Below are 16,359 nucleotides of genomic sequence, written 5' to 3' on the forward strand. Positions count from 1 at the left end.
TGATTAAATTCATGATTTACAGACATATCACATCACTAGCCACTGGCCTTGTTATTTAAGGCTAACGGGTTAATAAACTCGGTTTATGTCACCACAAACTATGCATTTTCTTTGTATTTCTAATTATACAAAGAAAGTTTATGGCACTTTCAGGCAACAGAAACTTTTTCATTTATAATTTTTTAAAGAGGAAAACCTTAGCTCCCACTTTAGTGTCAGGACTGTACAATACAATACAAACCTTACCTTAGGTTTATATAGTTATAAGCATAATGTATTGACGCAACACTGGTCACTGACATTATATAACTGCTTACATTTTAGCTCTGAAAGCAACCTGTGGCTCTTAAGATGAAACTAAAATTTGAGAACCTGACTGACGCTAAAGTTCAGACTTTACGCTACAAAAGAAACACAATGAAATTTTAACTTTTTAACACTATAAAATCTTTGCAAGTGTTTTCTCTTAACCAACTGGTGCCTCAACAGAGACAAAATCAGTACAGTGAAAATATAGAGATGCAGGTAATACAGGAACAAAAAATCTGTTAGTCAGGCTTTTAAAGGCTATCCCGAGCTGCAGAGCGCCAAGGCTTAGTGGCACATTAGAGAAAATAGTCCCTTGTAATTTTATGTTACTGTGCAAAAGTCTTGAAGCACCTCTCATTTCTTCTTATTTTGTTTCCAAGCAGCTACACTTTCTTGTGATATTTTAAAACGCGCTTGAACAATGGTGCTCCAGACTTTCTGAGTCTTTCATTGCACAGTGGCTGCTTTTTCACTTATTTTCAGAGGAATGTTTCTTGTGTTTGTTAAGCCAACTATCACTAACCTGTGAATCAGCACAGTGTCTACACATAACACATAACTGAGGGGAAAAAACAATTTTAAATTGTATTTTTTGGCAGAAACACAAAATTTGTTCCCATTTCTTTAGTTGCGTCTACAAAAAAATGATGCCAAATATAACACAGCTTAACAGACATAAACTAGTATTTTAGCACCACCACCACCCATTCAGTTACTTTCATTAACGGACAAAATCCCAAAACTCCAATCATGTCTTCCTACAACCTTTTGTTGTGGCTGTAGCCAACCTGTTGCGAGCACACAACTTCTAGCTGGCTAATACATCACATAAACATTCTTACTGATGTAAACTAAGAGAAATAATAACTAAAGGTAAGATGTTCTCCCAGTAGGTTGTTACCTTCAGGTAATCCCAACAACTGTGGTCAGGAAGTGCCTTTAGTCATGTGTAAGATAATTTGAATGAGTGCTAGATTAAAAAAAACTACAACTCATTTTTCTTATTAAAAAATATTGAAGTACACCTTTCCACATCCTTTCCTGTTTTTGCATAAAACAAGGAGACATCAAAAAGTTATTATTAAAACAAATAATAATATGCTCTTTGTAATAGATTGCACTGTTGTCAAAAATCAATCGTATAGTTCAAAATCTAAAACAACAACGTCTTGCTGAGTCGAGGAGTACTATCTGTTAACTTATTGTCCAAATATGTTAAAAATAACAAAAATATGAGTTGTTCTGAACAATATACCCATTGTCCAAAGTTTGAAACATCTCTGATATACAGCAATCTTCTTTGAAAGCTTACAACAGCTACACTATTGGGACTGCTGGGCCTAACCTTTGCACTGCTGCCTTTTGTTGAAAAAAATGTTTTAAAAAGTGCAATAATGCCTTCCTAATTGCTGCACATCACCAAATGTTCATCTAAAAAAATAAACTGTAACAATGTAATGTATAAATCTCCGTTGGATATTCATCACTTGATGCGGTTTATGAATGGATGCAGTATATTTACTTCCTGTCTTTCTTAAATTACAACAATTTAAGAGAACGTTCTTGATGCTTTCTAATGAAAACACATAGAATTGCATTTTCCTCCTCTCAAAATATAAACGACACAAAAGGTACAGCTGCAAAAACTAGACACCCAAAACAAAAATCCTATAAAATACCACCTGGCAGTGCACTAAAAAGAAGAAAAGCTGCCCAAAATCCTGACTTTAACTCATTTAAATACATGTACATTTTCCATGTAATTACATAAGTACAATGTAAAACAATGGTCTGGTCAAATGAAATGAACTTGATTGTTATACATTCAGTTTATACCGAGCACATTTTCCTTAATGATTAATTATATGAATAAATAAACCTCCGGTTTCATACATTTCGGATGTATTTTCCTTAAAACTCAGCGTGGAGCCTACACTTTGGGGAGCACTTCTGTTGCCATCTGTTTACTATGCTTGTCAAAAGTGTTCTCCTACTGTTGCTACTTTCATTAGTGCTCCTCCTCCTCCTCAGAGCCCGGAGGGTGGACAGTTATTATGAAATTATTTTCTATGAAATCCAACAACTGTGTGACTGTGTTCTCACTGTGCTCATGAGAAAACATCCTCTGGTCACTAATGTATCATCTGTAGAAGGTGGATTTTGTACACAGCGATCGGGACTCTGTTCAATCAACCCATCAACCCACTGCGTGAGGAGAATATTATTAGTGAGATCAGGTAATAGCACCAAACACACAAGTGAAAACAAAAGTTAAAAGAACAAAACACCACAAAGCATGTTACAGCTTCCTTCAGTATCTATAGGAGCTCCTCTCTGAAATGAAGCCTGTGTGGGCCCTCAGTCGGCTAATTCAAACCCATATTTGACAACATATATGAACGATTTAAAAAGTGGTGGCCTCTGTAGCTAACTGTGTATCCAAGAACAAAGTTATTTTTCGTTTTTACGTCTCCAACTCACCCAAGACACTATGCGGAGAATGGTCTGAGGCTGCTGGAGGAAGGTGACGGGGTCGAAGGCTCCTCCGGCTTTCCCGGCTCCGTATGCCTGCATCCCCTCCATGGTCCTCCTCCTCCTCTCTCTCCCTCCCCGCTGCTGGCTCAAAGGCACAGGGTGTGTGGAGCACCGGGTAACCGAAACGGAAAATCCCCGAAACTGCTCCCTATCACCACTACTGTACTACCGCTGAATCTGCACGGCTGGGATGCGCGTCTCCCCCCACCCCCGGTCTCCTTTGGCGACCTGTTCTCTCGTGCTGTTGGTTTTAAATGTACCTCTAATATTTCTCCGTTATGTGTGGGTAAAGAAAGCTTTGTGATGGTGCTAGATAGTGATGCTTTCTCCCTTTAGTTCAGCGCAGAAGCCGGTGGCGACCCCGTGAACGCGCCTCCGTTGTCACGCCTCGGACGGAGCGCTCCTCGTCAAAACACCCGAGTAAAAAAAAAGAAAGAAAGAAAAACAGCGACGTACTCAGGACCACTACAGAGAGTCACGCGCTCTTCGTTTATCGACGGTGGGCGGAAAAACAGTGATTAAACCATTAAACCAGAACATGATATTAACTTAATCAACGTTATATGATAAAGTGTGTGAGCTGAAAATAAATATTGGTAAAGGGTTATTTTGTGCGACAGCACTTATTAAAACACTAGAATGCTTCTACACGAATAAACGACAGTATAACAGTACCACCACCCAACAACGTTGAACTCCATGATTGATGGTGCCGTTGGTAGGTGCAATAAATTCCGCCCTCTAGCGGTCTTACCGTATATTGCCTGAATGTGCAAGGACCTCACGCTTGTTTTCTCCTTCAGGCTTTATACGTGATATTGCTCTGTTCTTCAACAAGCTCCATCAATCTTTTGTCAAGTCGGCTTATTGGTGTTATAAATGGTTGTGCACACTGGTATTTACGTTTGTACACTGTTTCAGTAAGTTCTGTCTTACACACTCTGCAAAAGTAGCCTTTTGCTTCCTTTACGTCCTCACAGAAAGCCAATGAAAACGCGATTACGCGTTACGTCCACGCCGGCTGGACCAATGAAACATCCCCGTGGCTGGTTGCTAAGAGACGCTTTGTGTCCATGTTCCCGAGGCTGCAGGGAGGATAATCCAACGCATATGGACCGATAAACAGAGAAACATAGCTCGATTAGCTTCAAGAGAGTTTTACCTGACAGAGACCGGAAGTCATCCCATGTAATGGTCAAGTTAAGGGCGAGATGTCTGCTGGTCGGTAAGGTTTTCACCACCTGATATGTAAGCAACGGGGGCTAAAGCTAGCCTTTTACTACAGAAACATCCCCAGCCACAGGCTGTGTCCTTCTTATGTTTCAGATTCAACCTACTTGTTATAGGACTGACGAAAAATACAAGCCTGATACTATTCTAAATGTGAAAGATGACGTTTGTTGGGTCTATTTTATCATGTAGCTACAGTCATTTAGCTTACACAAACCAATCACTGCCGAGTGATGATGTTTCAACTTAAAGAAATGATGGTGAACCAGACACTAAACTCTAAAACTCCCTGATAATGAGGGGGGTTAATTATGAATTCTGTCGAGAACCAACTCCTTACACACAAATTAAACTATTAATTATTAATTCACAAAAACGACACCGTAAACACAACCACAGGACATTATATTTGTATTCTTCCGTGTGTGTGTGTCTGTAGGAGATGCTGCAGTGGGCAAAAGTGCTCTTTCTCATATGTTCTACAGCGATGGCACTCTCTTCCAGAAGAATTACAGCATGGTGAGAGCATTAACACACAGTCACTGAAAGGCTCATGGTTTGATCCCACAAGTGAAGTGAGTCTTCATACTTTAGATCAGATGTGTCCAACATAAGGCCATCCTTTCATAAGTTTTACAGCTTTTCCTATTAATGCAAAACAAAAGGAATTGACTAGGAGATAAACAACTGAATGATAGAAAAGTGCCTGTTTTTTTCCACACCATCTATAGAAATATGTAACAAAATCAACATTTACTGTGAATTAACAAAAAATGTGTTTTGTAAATACAGGACAGTTTGGTGAGCTACCAAGGCTCTCTATGTGATCATTTGTAGTTAAACATCTTTACAATGACAGAAAGTTTTGCTCGTTAGGCCCACGTAAGATCAACGTGTGGTGTGTGTGGCCAACGGTATAAAATGAGTTTGACATCATTGCTTTAGACTAATCTGTAAGGGTTAGGACAGTCTTTTGTTTGGCTCATTGGTCATTTCATTCAGTTTATACAGTGGGGGTATCCGTATTCTCCTGAACGATAGATGTTGCCACTCAGACAAAATTTCCATATTGTCACTGGTACAGGAGAAGTCAAAACCAGAAGCATAGAAGTTATAAAAGCATATTCTTTTTTTTCCTCATTTTTTTTTAATTTCTCTGCATAATCTGCGGATCTCCGAGCTCATGTACTGATATATCATTAAAATGGCAGAAAAAAACGGCACTCATATCTTCAACCTGCATTGGTTGGATTGCCTGCAGTGCCTCAGGTTCCAAAAATCAAAAGGTACTTGGCCGGCCGGAGCAACACTCAGGTGGTATTGTAGGCAAGTGGATGTGATGTCGGTTTGACATCATTTTTGTCACCTGGCAAATGGCGAGCTTTAATAATAATAATAATAATAATAATAATAATAATAATAATAATAATAATAATTTATTGTTGTTACCATGGTAGCAATCAGTGATACCGGTCTGGACCAGTGGCAATCAACACTTGGCGCTTTACACGTGTATAGACATGTGTATATGAAGTTTGGTTTATCTTTAGATAGTTTATATTAGGGGTGTCAACATAAGACTTCAGGGGCCAAAATCAGCTTGGAAAAGATTCCAAACTGGCCCACTAGAGGGCTTTGAAAAATTTAAAATAAGGAATAAATTTAATACGTTTTACAGCTTTTCCTGCTGGTAAAGACCTCCCCCGTGGCCATTCATACTACACCTATACCATTTAATTACTTACTTATAACCAATTAATTACTATAAGTGAATAAGTAATAGATAAATGTCAAAGGAGCTTGCAAAGAAAAGCATCTGGACTTCTTTAAGTTGCTTGAAGACGTTTCACCTCTCATCCGAGAAGCTTCTTCAGTTCTAAGGTCAAATGGTGGAGAGTCCCAGGAATTCGCATGATAAGGTGGGGCCAGGTTTCACAATGAACACACCCGAAACTCTGGCTGATTGGGACCCACGCCCAGTTTCCCACCTTGGCTCAGGCGATTAGAGGATCATCAGGGGGTCCTTTGTCCCTCTGTGGGGGGTTACTCCCACTAGGTTTATATCTGGGACTCTCCACCATTTGACCTTAGAACTGAAGAAGCTTCTCGGATGAGAGGTGAAACGTCTTCAAGCAACTTAAAGAAGTCCAGACGCTTTTCTTTGCAAGCTCCTTTGACTACGATGACCTGGATGACTGAGAACCTTCACAGACATAATAGATAAATGGTTAATTTACAGAAAAGTTTCAGTTTTTCACTATTGACTGTTGACTTTGTTTTTGGTTTTTTTGGTCTTTATCTCATAGAAAAACTGAGACATAATGTTGAAATTGCTCTTCTTTTTTTAATATTAAGATTTCTCCGGGCTTAAATGTGTAGTTAGAATTCTTTACACAGACAGAAAGGATTTTTTCTGGTTTGGCTCACTGAAGATCATAATTAGTTGAATGTGGCCATGTAAAATGAGTTTGGCATCCCTGGTTCATATAGAGGAGCTGCTATACTTTGTGTATTTAAGTATACACTTGGTCCGATTCACTACTTTTGTTGTGTAAGGATGAATGTGAGGCTCGGAGCGCATGTCAGCACGCCTTTCAGTTTTTGCACCAATGTACCAGCTATGGATATGTCCTTCACGTGGACTTCAAGCAGGCTTGAACAAAGTATAATAGAATGACTACTTGTCTGTGACATCTGCAGCAGTCCACATCTGAGAAACTGCCCCCTGGTGTAGCACTGTCACATAACACAGAGAAAGCGAGCCCAATGCCAGAGATACTGCAGTGTATGTGGGGTAGGCAGCATAACATGTCTTATAACAGTAAGTAGGGATGTGTTGTACTCCATTCACACAATCAGCAGAGGAATGGAGCTGTAAAACAAGTTGTTCAGGGATTTATAGATCGGGGTGTACTCCGTGACTAGCCACAGGCTTATGTTTTTGTATTCAGGCTGGGTAAGTGAGGTGAATTGGGTTTGAAGGAGCAGCTCATGAAGTGCAATGCTGGCTCACTGCCAGCACAGAATAGATAGTAGTTTGTAGGGAATAGCGTTATCTGTGTGCTGTGAAGTGCTCAGAAATCCAGGCGTTCAGTCCTGCCTGACATTGCAGCAGCTAATCAGCATGTAATTGGCAAAATGTGCTTCTTTAGTAGGCACACTTGTTCTGATGTTAATCACATGTAGTCGTTTACTTCAGATTTGCTCAATCAGTCAAGAACTGTAGAATTTTCAAATTAATGAAACAGTAAGATGTAATTATACATCAATAGCAAATCAACATGTCTAATATTAGTCATAGAGGACTATGTTTATATTGCATGTAGTTTCTTTAGTGGAACTTCTTGCAGGCTTTTCAAGGACCTGCAGAGGTCTTTACTACAGGACTCACTGAAGTGCACAACAGCATAATGTAGCAATTAATGCTGACGCAGAGAAGGACTAATCTGCATTATTTATGCTAATCTACACGAGAAAAGGAACCATGTCATTAACCTGACTCTGTGATATATGGCGGCATGGCTGTTCAGCGATTCCCTCAGTTTTCTAAAGGGCTAGGGCACTGCAAAAGTAAGAAAGTGTAGGTGCGGTACATGCATTAACTCGTGAGTATGGATATATATTCATGCAGGTTTCTCAACACACAGCCACTCACATTTAGTGAGTTTACCATAAAGTCGTGCAATGGTTATGGTACAGAACAGGTTGGTGTATGAATTACTGGACAAAGGCCAAGTGTGCGTGCATGCATGCGCCTGTGTGGTTGCTCAGATCCTGCTGTGTCAGCAGTTTTGGGGCTTCTGAGGTGACAGGAACGTCGATAATTAATACAGCAGGATTCTGGAAAGCCACCAGAACAGGTACTTAACTAGCAAACACACACACACCAGCATACACACAAAACAACAACAGGGATGAGTTTCTTCATACTGCATAGGCTTAATACAGTAGGCACTTGTTTGCGATGCTGTGTGTGTCTCTTCACCGTGAACTAGCGGGTCATTGACAAAGTAGAAAGAGGCTGCAATTGGGAGGCCTTTACAGTTTGTAATGGCCTAGCATGCATGATTGCTGAATGCCAGGTCAAACTATTAGACATCTTCTTAACTAATGCAGCTAATATGAGTAGATCTAAAGAAATGATACAGGTGGAGCTGTGTGAAAATCTTCAAATACATAGCAAACAGGAAAATAAGAAGAGAAGCAGTGATTCAACTTTGAAAGTAAGTGGAGAGAAATTCAGGTCTGCATTTGTGCCAGTAAATCAAGGCTCTGTGTCCAGTTGACACCACTTTATTAGCTGAATACTCTGAAAGAAATGCTCATGGGGAATTGCTGGTCACAGTCTTTGCTGTTGCCATGCAACTGTTAAAACACCTATTTGTAGCCAACCGCTTGCCTGATATTAGTTGAAATATTTTTAACTTCTTAACTCACTTGGTGTAAAGTGCTTCATGTAAAAGGAACTTGACTTTTGAAAAAAAAATTGAAGCTCTTAAACCACGAATTATTCATCCAGAAGTTACTTTGTATTTTCAAGAGGGTAGTAACAGTGAAATGTACAAATTTGGCTTCAATTCCAACATTTGCACAAGAAGTATGAATATTTACATCTACCGAGCTTCGCCCAAGAGGAAGAACCCTTACTCAGGACTGTTGAACACGTTAATGTTCCCTCTCGTTCTGACTCCATAGACCTTTCTTTGCTTCTCGTTACTTTGAACAGTGTTTTGAGTTGGGTTGTTTAACAGGACTCTTTGCACTCCTGTAAAAAATTAAGTACGCCCATTGATTCAGTAGCTTGTTGAACCACTTCTAGCAGCTTGAAGTAATCATTCTCTGTATGACTTTATCAGTTTCCTGCATCATTGTAGTTCAATAAGGAGAGATCATTAGAAGGAACTGAACATGATTTGTCGATGTAAAGAATTCAATTTGAGGCATTTGGCGGCTACACTCCGATGACCCATCACAGCAGAAGAACATCCCAGTGGTGATAGGGATTAGGACAAGATCCCCTGGAGTCTAGACTCTGGTGGTGGAGATGAAGATGGAGGCTTGAATAGGGCCTGAGTGACTAAGGAGAGGCGGTGATGAGGAGGTGGTGGAGTAGATGAAGGCGTCTGCAAAGGAGAATGACAGATTGTGGTGGGGCGTGGTCTGCGGGGCCGTGCGGACGCACCTGCACGGCATCCGCAATCACGCCCGCCGTGTTAAAACACGGGGACTCAGGGGTTGGTGGTGGTGTGACGTGAATCAAATAAAGTTGGCTCTGAACGTCGCTCCGTGGTCCCGCCGTGCCTTATTCATGCTACACAGATACGCAGTGAGATTTAAAGTATGTGGAGTGAAGGCTGATTGGCCTAAAGAAGGCCGGCAGAAAGATGATTGGACTAGACCAGTGATGTCACAATCAGCTTGACAGTGTGGGAAAGTGGAGGTGATGTAAAGCTTAGATTAGCCGCCAATACCTGACAAGCATACAGATGTGTGACTACAGATCTCCCTTATTGAACTTACGTATGCTTCAAAATAATTTTTCCTTTACGAGTTTGCTTTAGTTTATTGAGATTTGTGACCACTTGTTTTCTTACTTTGACCACAGTATTTCAAATGGGTTGAGATCTGGGCTTGGACTGGGCCATTGTGCAACCCCTTGATTCTTTATTTTTTCTGTCGTTCTGCTCTAGATTTCCTAGATTTGTCCTGATCTGAATACATCTCAATACTTTGCCAGGTGCCCAGATGCAAAACAAGTCCAAATCATCACTCCTCTACTGCCATGCTTGACAGAGGGTATGAGTTGTGTTTCATTTTTGTTCGATGTTTGTACATTATGGCCAGTCATCTCCACTTTGGTCTCTACTGTCCAAAGGATATTGTTCAAGACAACTTGTGGTTCGTGGAGATGCAACTTTGCAAACCTAAGCTGTATTGCCATGTTGTTTTTAGAGAAAAGAGGGTTTCTCCTGGCAGTCCTTGCAAACAAGCCATACTTGTTCAGTTTTTATTCTGTCATGAACTTTAGCCTTTAGCATGCTAGCTGAGGCCGGTATAATCTAAGATGTAACTCTTGGGTTTTTTCGCGGTTTCTTTGAGGTCTGCACGATCTGACCTTTGGATGAATGGAGTGAATTTGCTGGGGTGCACATTCCTGGAGCTGATTAGCGTGTTTTTACAGGGATAGGATATTTTAAAAACTATAAATGGACAACAAAGTATTTACAAGGTCTTTTACTTCTACTTATTTTATTCCAGATTCTTCCAATAGCTAGGTTTGCTGCAAAACCTAGAGCAATATAAATTAGTGTCATTTTTAAAAATGTTAACTGATATCATGATTGTAAATCACTGATCCCTGGGGTACTCCATAGGTGACCTTTCTAATCTAATACCAGTAACTGTGTCCCACAGCTTTCAATTTAAGATTTAAATGCTGATGGAAACAGGACACAATATGTGTTTCTATATGGGGCTTAACCGGTGCTGTGAAGGGTTAATCCTTCTGCAGACGCCCAAGTCATCCCTCATGTTCTTCAACTTTTGATTTTGAAGGGTAGCCGAGGCTGTCAGCCATTCCGCTCACGTCCTCCTTTGAAAATGTCAGACAGCCTGTTAGCAATATTCCAAGCTTATTTGCTACTAATAGGCTCTCATTGACATTCCAGCAAGAAGCTTCCTATGCATCACACCAGCTCATTAGACTGCTCTGAAGTGGGACTGCAGCATGGTCTGTGTGTGTACTGCTGGATGCTTGTTATGAACTCTGCGTGTGTATGAATTGAGTAAATGTTGGTCGGAGGTGTGTGTGTGTGTGTGTGTGTGTATTTCACAGAGGCAGTGAGTGTCCACGGTGCGTTTGTGTGTGCGTGTGTGTTTGCAGGATTTTAGTCTCTTGCATTTGACATGCTTCGTTAAGTGTGAGCTCAGGAGATGAGATCAATTTAGAGTTAGATGCTGATGTGAAGAAACCTCAACTCACTTCTTCAAGGTCATCACTGATCTCATACCAGTGAATAGTTGGAGGGGGAAAGGCAGCCTGCAACTATCTGGTCCATTTAGGATTTCTTTAGATCTCGTAGCCTGTAAAGAAGGTGACTTCGTGATATCGTCCTTCCTCTCTACTGCCTGCACTTTATCTCCTTTAACAGCTACCTCTGTTTGCTCTGTACTAAAAGATCCCAACTACCTTCAGCAGTTTGTTTAACATTAAGACAGTTTGACCAAAGTTCAAATAGCTGATGTTTCCTGTAGTTTGGGGCAGATTCAAAAAACAGCTGCCTCCACCTTGCAAAGGAGGACGAAGGTTTGCAGCCACTACAGCTCTTTTTGTGTCATTCTTATTGTTTCGAAATATTTTTGCAGCTGCTTTTGTGTGACGAACATTCAACATTCATTTTAGTAAACAGCTATACCAGCTATTTGTTTTGACAAAAGAGAAAAACTCACACTGACTGTTTCTGTGTTTCTTTCACATAAACAGTCAGTTTTTTTCTCTTTCACAGTAGATATAACTCTAAAAAAGAAAAATTTACAGTTATACCTATTCTTTTTTTTTTAATGGCCTCTGTTGACTCCCTTTTTGAGTTAATGGCCAAGTTGTTTTTGCTTTGGTTTACTGTCATGTCAGTTTCGGTTGCTGTTGCAGCTGTTTTTAGTGAAATTGTTCTAAAAGTCCTTTGTAAAATACTTGCGTACCTCTAAATAACAGCACAAAGTAGGGAGCAAGAACTTAGAACATAGTGGACCATCAGAAGCTAAATAGTCAGATAAGAAAAAAGGAAACTGAACATGACACATATGTACATCAGTTCAGTATGGCTACAAACAAATGCTACCATAACATTAGGTGATATAAAGGCTTAAAATACTTTAAATTCAATTAAATATAGCGCCAAATCAGAACAACAGTCAACATGTATTGACATTTGCCATACATCAGACTAGACAGTGGTAACTCCCCGACAACAAACTTCTCTTCTCTTCTCTTCTCTTCTCTTCTCTTCTCTTCTCTTCTCTTCTCTTCTCTTCTCTTCTCTTCTCTTCTCTTCTCTTCTCTTCTCTTCTCTTCTCTTCTCTTCTCTTCTCTTCTCTTCTCTTCTCTTCAGCTGTTGCAGATTGTAAATGCATTTTGACAGGCACGCCCATAATGTGACAGAAAGAGTGATTGTTTATGACAAAGGCATGCCAGATCCATCATGAAGAGGTTTATTTTAGCTTTACGTCACATAACTAATTTAACATTTGTAGCCTTGTTTGTTTGGCAGACAACAGGCGTGGAGCTGCTGATGAAGTGTATCAACATCCCAGCGACCAATGACAGCGTGGTGAGTCCAACCATGTGCCTAGAATCCATTGCAGGACTCTAGGTGGAGGCTACATTTTGTTGAATGAAGCAACAGATATTAGCCACCCAACCACAGCTTAAAGTTCATCTCTCAGCCATGGTTGTAAAAGGCTGATGGAGTATTGTCGTCACCCCGCCAAGTGGGCTGCATGGACACTTAAGTTTGTGAATGCAGTAACTAGAGAACAAGGCCATGTAGGATTTTGAAATTGATAGTTGTGTCGACTAGGAGGCCGAGGGGGAGCACTGGCAGCCGCCAGTCTGTTTTTAAAATGCTGACAGTTGGAATCCATCACTCAGTGTGGAAGAAGCTTTCCCAGACATATAATATTGTTATTTCTTCATCTGAATTCAGTATGCTATTTGGCAGTATTGTAGGTCTAAGATTAATGTCCTTATAAAAGATAATGTGAAGTAATTTGATTAACTTCCCGTGAATAACACTCGTCCGTCTCCCCCTTTCTCTGCTTTTCCCCACCAGGAGCTCTACATCATAGACTCTGCAGGGAAGGAGACATTAGTGGATTCCTGTGAGAAGATGGTGAGACTCGTTCCCTGGATTTTTTTTAATCTGCATGATACTAGATAAATTCATCATCTAGAGCTTCACCTCCTGTCATAGTAAAGTATTATTTGATTTGCTACACGAGTAGAGAAAAGTAAGCTGATGTGGGACCAATCATATGTCTGTCCCACTTCCCTCATTCCTTGTATATAAAAACCAACATTTCCCACCTCATCACCACTCGTTCCTTTCTGTAGTGGGGGGAACCTTCGCTGCTGTGCCTGGTTTTCGACCTGACTAGTGAGCAGTCTTTTGCTAACTGCAGCCGTTGGCTGGAACGAGTCCGTACTCATTGCCAGGGTCTCCATGTTCCAGGTAACACCTCACAGAACATGAAATACTGGGAAACGGAAAATAAAAGGGAGGGAAATTAATCAAGACCACTGTGGTCAGAAGAAGACTGATATTACCAGCTGCGGTAATTTTAATATGGTTAAATGGTAAATGGCCTGTATTTATATAGCGCTTTACATATCCAGTCATCCACACATTCACACACTGGTGATGGCAGCTACATTGTAGCCACAGCCACCCTGGGGCGCACTGACAGAGGCGAGGCTGCCAGACACTGGCGCCACCGGGCCCTCTGACCACCACCAGTAGGCAACGGGTGAAGTGTCTTGCCCAAGGACACAACGACCGAGACTGTCCGAGCCGGGGCTCGAACCGGCAACCTTCCGATTACAAGGCGAACTCCTAACTCTTGAGCCACAATCGCCCCACAATTGTTAAAGATAAAATGAGTATGTCAAATTGAGGTGGCTTACAGATGTGCAGCAACAGGAAGGCTAAAGCTGCATAAACAGCATGTGTTACATAAGATAGCCAGTTGTATGTGTAGAAGGGTATCAGCTGAGCCAACTTACACATGTAACCCACTTTGCAACCCACCATCTCCCTGAAAAAAAATACATTTGAGTACAAATCTGTGAAAAAAAAGTTTCAAAACATTAACTCACAAACCACAAGACTTATGTAACAAAATCTTTTAGACAGATGAAACCAAAGGGGATGTGTTTGCTCATAGTGCACAGTGTTTGGAGAAAAATGGAACTCTGAATTTGTTGAATAACTTATTGCTCTGTTTACTATTGGTGTACTTAGCTTTTCAGATATTGTTTCTGGATTTTGTTTGAATAAATAAGGAATAATGACAGTGTAATATGTCAGCAGTTGCCATTGATGTGAATTTATTTCAATAATTAACGAATTGGTAAGAATCAGATAAATTGTTCCGTTACTTTAACTTGTTAATAGTTAAATAAAGACCCACAATCTTTACAAACATCTCAAATGCATCACTTAGTCTGATGCCATAAAAGAAGAATTTTTGAATTTTTGGAACTTTTTGAATTTCCTGAGTATGTGGACCCAATGTCAGCCCAGATTAGACGATAGCGCAGATGATACCCATCTACCCTGTTAGTGTCATGTAAGGTGAGCTATTTGTGCAGCTTTAGCATTCCTGTTGCTGCACCCCTTTGTTGCCACTTTGCAACCCACCAAAAAAAAGACACGTTTAACTACAAATCTTTAAAAACAAGTTTCCAAGCATTAACTGAACAAACAACAACACTTCTGGAATAAGTCTTGAATCTGTGTTTACTGTATGTGCATCTCTAAGTGCATCTTTCTGTTTGCATGTGTTCCAGGTGTCCTGGTGGGCAACAAGTCAGATCTGTCTGCTAGAAGAGAGGTACAGGCATCTGTGGCCAAGGAATGGGCCCAGAGTCAGGGACTGGAGTACCACGAGACCTCAGCTGTGAGTGAGCACATCGACACAGCGTTCACGGCAGACTTTAACAGTTCCCACATCTGAAGGATGAACTATGCAGGAAAATATCCCATTCTTTATATCTTTTTATAATACAGTGATTACTGTCTGTTCATGTTTGTCTTTTACAGAAAGAGATGGAGAACTGTGATGCTCCTCTCCTCTGTTTAGCTCGGGCCTTCCATTCTCTGTACCAAGAGCACCGTGAGACCATCCAAAACCTTAATCCAGCCTAGACCACCGCCACCCTACCCCACTTACCACACACCTTGATTTTTCACCATTAGGAGGATACAAAGTATCTCTTCTGAGAGAATTTCATCGACTGAGGGCCTTTGAAACTTACAAATTCAGATAATACACAGCAAAACACTGTTTTCTACCACACATGCAAAGGGATAGCTTGTTCAGACAGATATTTTACTATGACCACAAATAAAGTTGTTTTTCTCTGATAATAAGTGATTAGCCGTGTTCTCTCTTATCCGTGTGTTTCCTCTGTGCTCAGATAGTGGAGGTTTTCTTTCACATCGATGGTTGGGTGATTACCAAAACCACAATAGCACTTCAGCTCATTGTGGGGGTGGGGGTGTCTGTACCTCCTTTTTTCTTCTTACAACTCCTCTTCTGTCGCAGTGGTTGTTCCTGATTTTAGGCAACGCAAATGTTTGATCTCCTCTTCTTATTTTCTGCCTCTTCCACTCGCCCTCCTTATCTTTTCTTTTTTTATTTCCTGGCGTCAGCTTTGCCTCACTTGGCTGTTTTTTGGGGGGTTTGCATTCACTGAATGCTATTTTCTGTTTCTTCTCTTTTCTGTTCAGTTTCTTTCTCCCGCTGTTCATCTACTGCTTTCTCCCTTGCTGTGTTAACTCCCTGGCTGCAGCCCTCGCACATCATTTCAGTCATGTCCCCTGTGCGGCGCTAACAACCAGTAATCACCGTTCTAATTAGCGCTCTCCCATTCAAACCAGGTCAAAGCCATGTCCTTGTTCTTTCTCTGCCTCTCAGACCAGCTGCTACCATTCAAATGAGGGCAGACTGGTTTGAGGCAGACACAATAGTTTTTATCTCATTATGCACCACATATAATAACTGCAGCATTTACTCATGACGACTCTGTCGTGTTTTGGAGTCCAAACTCAGTCGCAGAATTTGTTTTTTGTGTGGTCTTTAGAAAATCGCAGCTGTGTTTATTCCCCAAACATGTGCAGTAACTGGATAACACCTAAAGGAACTAATCTGGAAACTTTATCCCCTGCAAAATGGTTTGTAGTGAAGTTCTTACCAGAATCTGCATTAAACAACTTATAATTGTTATTGCAGCTTTTGTACTCATTGAGTGGGTGATTATAATTATAGCAATTAGGCTCTCTATCCTTCTCATTCTTTCTCTCCTTGTTGTTTTGTGTAGGTAATTGGTATGTGTGTTTGTGAGGGTGTCTGCATGTGTTCTTTCTCTTTGTGCCCAACAATGTGCGCTTGCATCTCCGTAAATGTATTGTGGCACTGGCAACTGCAGTTGGCTCTTCAATGTGGAACCTGTAATGTAAGTACTTGCGTGTGATGGATCTTTGGAAGTGTGAACTCATAAACCTGGAA

At 40.7% G+C, this 16,359-nt stretch overlaps 2 protein-coding genes across 5 annotated transcripts in view; one reads left to right on the forward strand and one right to left on the reverse strand.

Annotated features, from left to right (window-relative positions):
• syngr1b (synaptogyrin 1b) overlaps nt 1-3,253 on the reverse strand; it is a 30,839-nt gene extending 27,586 nt beyond the window's left edge. The window contains exon 1 of one of the 2 annotated variants that reach the window (XM_026171839.2): nt 2,791-3,253. In XM_026171839.2, coding sequence (XP_026027624.1) covers nt 2,791-2,892 — 102 coding nt within the window. In that variant the 5' untranslated portion in view covers nt 2,893-3,253. The remainder of the gene's footprint in view (nt 1-2,790) is intronic. The other variant, XM_026171840.2, reaches the window with a different exon arrangement.
• A 607-nt stretch (nt 3,254-3,860) lies between these two features.
• ift27 (intraflagellar transport 27 homolog (Chlamydomonas)) lies at nt 3,861-15,218 on the forward strand. 3 transcript variants are annotated; one of them, XM_026171841.2, is made up of 7 exons: nt 3,861-4,069; nt 4,514-4,593; nt 12,342-12,401; nt 12,903-12,962; nt 13,184-13,301; nt 14,639-14,748; nt 14,892-15,218. In XM_026171841.2, the coding sequence occupies exons 1-7, from the start codon at nt 4,036-4,038 to the stop codon at nt 14,994-14,996; spliced, it is 567 nt and encodes a 188-aa protein (XP_026027626.2). In that variant the 5' UTR covers nt 3,861-4,035; the 3' UTR covers nt 14,997-15,218. The 3 variants fall into 3 exon arrangements, with proteins under 3 accessions (XP_026027626.2, XP_080159322.1, XP_026027627.2); XM_080303196.1 differs by having other exon boundaries at nt 3,881-4,069; nt 12,325-12,401; XM_026171842.2 differs by having other exon boundaries at nt 3,902-4,092.
• Nucleotides 15,219-16,359: the final 1,141 nt, after the last annotated feature.

The sequence above is a fragment of the Astatotilapia calliptera genome, chromosome 6 (genome assembly GCF_964374335.1).
Source record: "Astatotilapia calliptera chromosome 6, fAstCal68.1, whole genome shotgun sequence".
NCBI lineage: Eukaryota > Metazoa > Chordata > Actinopteri > Cichliformes > Cichlidae > Astatotilapia > Astatotilapia calliptera.

Excerpts from the sequence above, each read along its gene's own strand:
- ift27 (XM_026171841.2), top strand. The coding sequence starts at position 4,036 with ATGGTCAAGTTAAGGGCGAGATGTCTGCTGGTCG. Across the intron at positions 4,594-12,341 it reads TCCAGAAGAATTACAGCATG|ACAACAGGCGTGGAGCTGCT; the intron begins GTGAGAGCATTA and ends TTTGTTTGGCAG. Across the intron at positions 12,402-12,902 it reads CAGCGACCAATGACAGCGTG|GAGCTCTACATCATAGACTC; the intron begins GTGAGTCCAACC and ends TTTCCCCACCAG.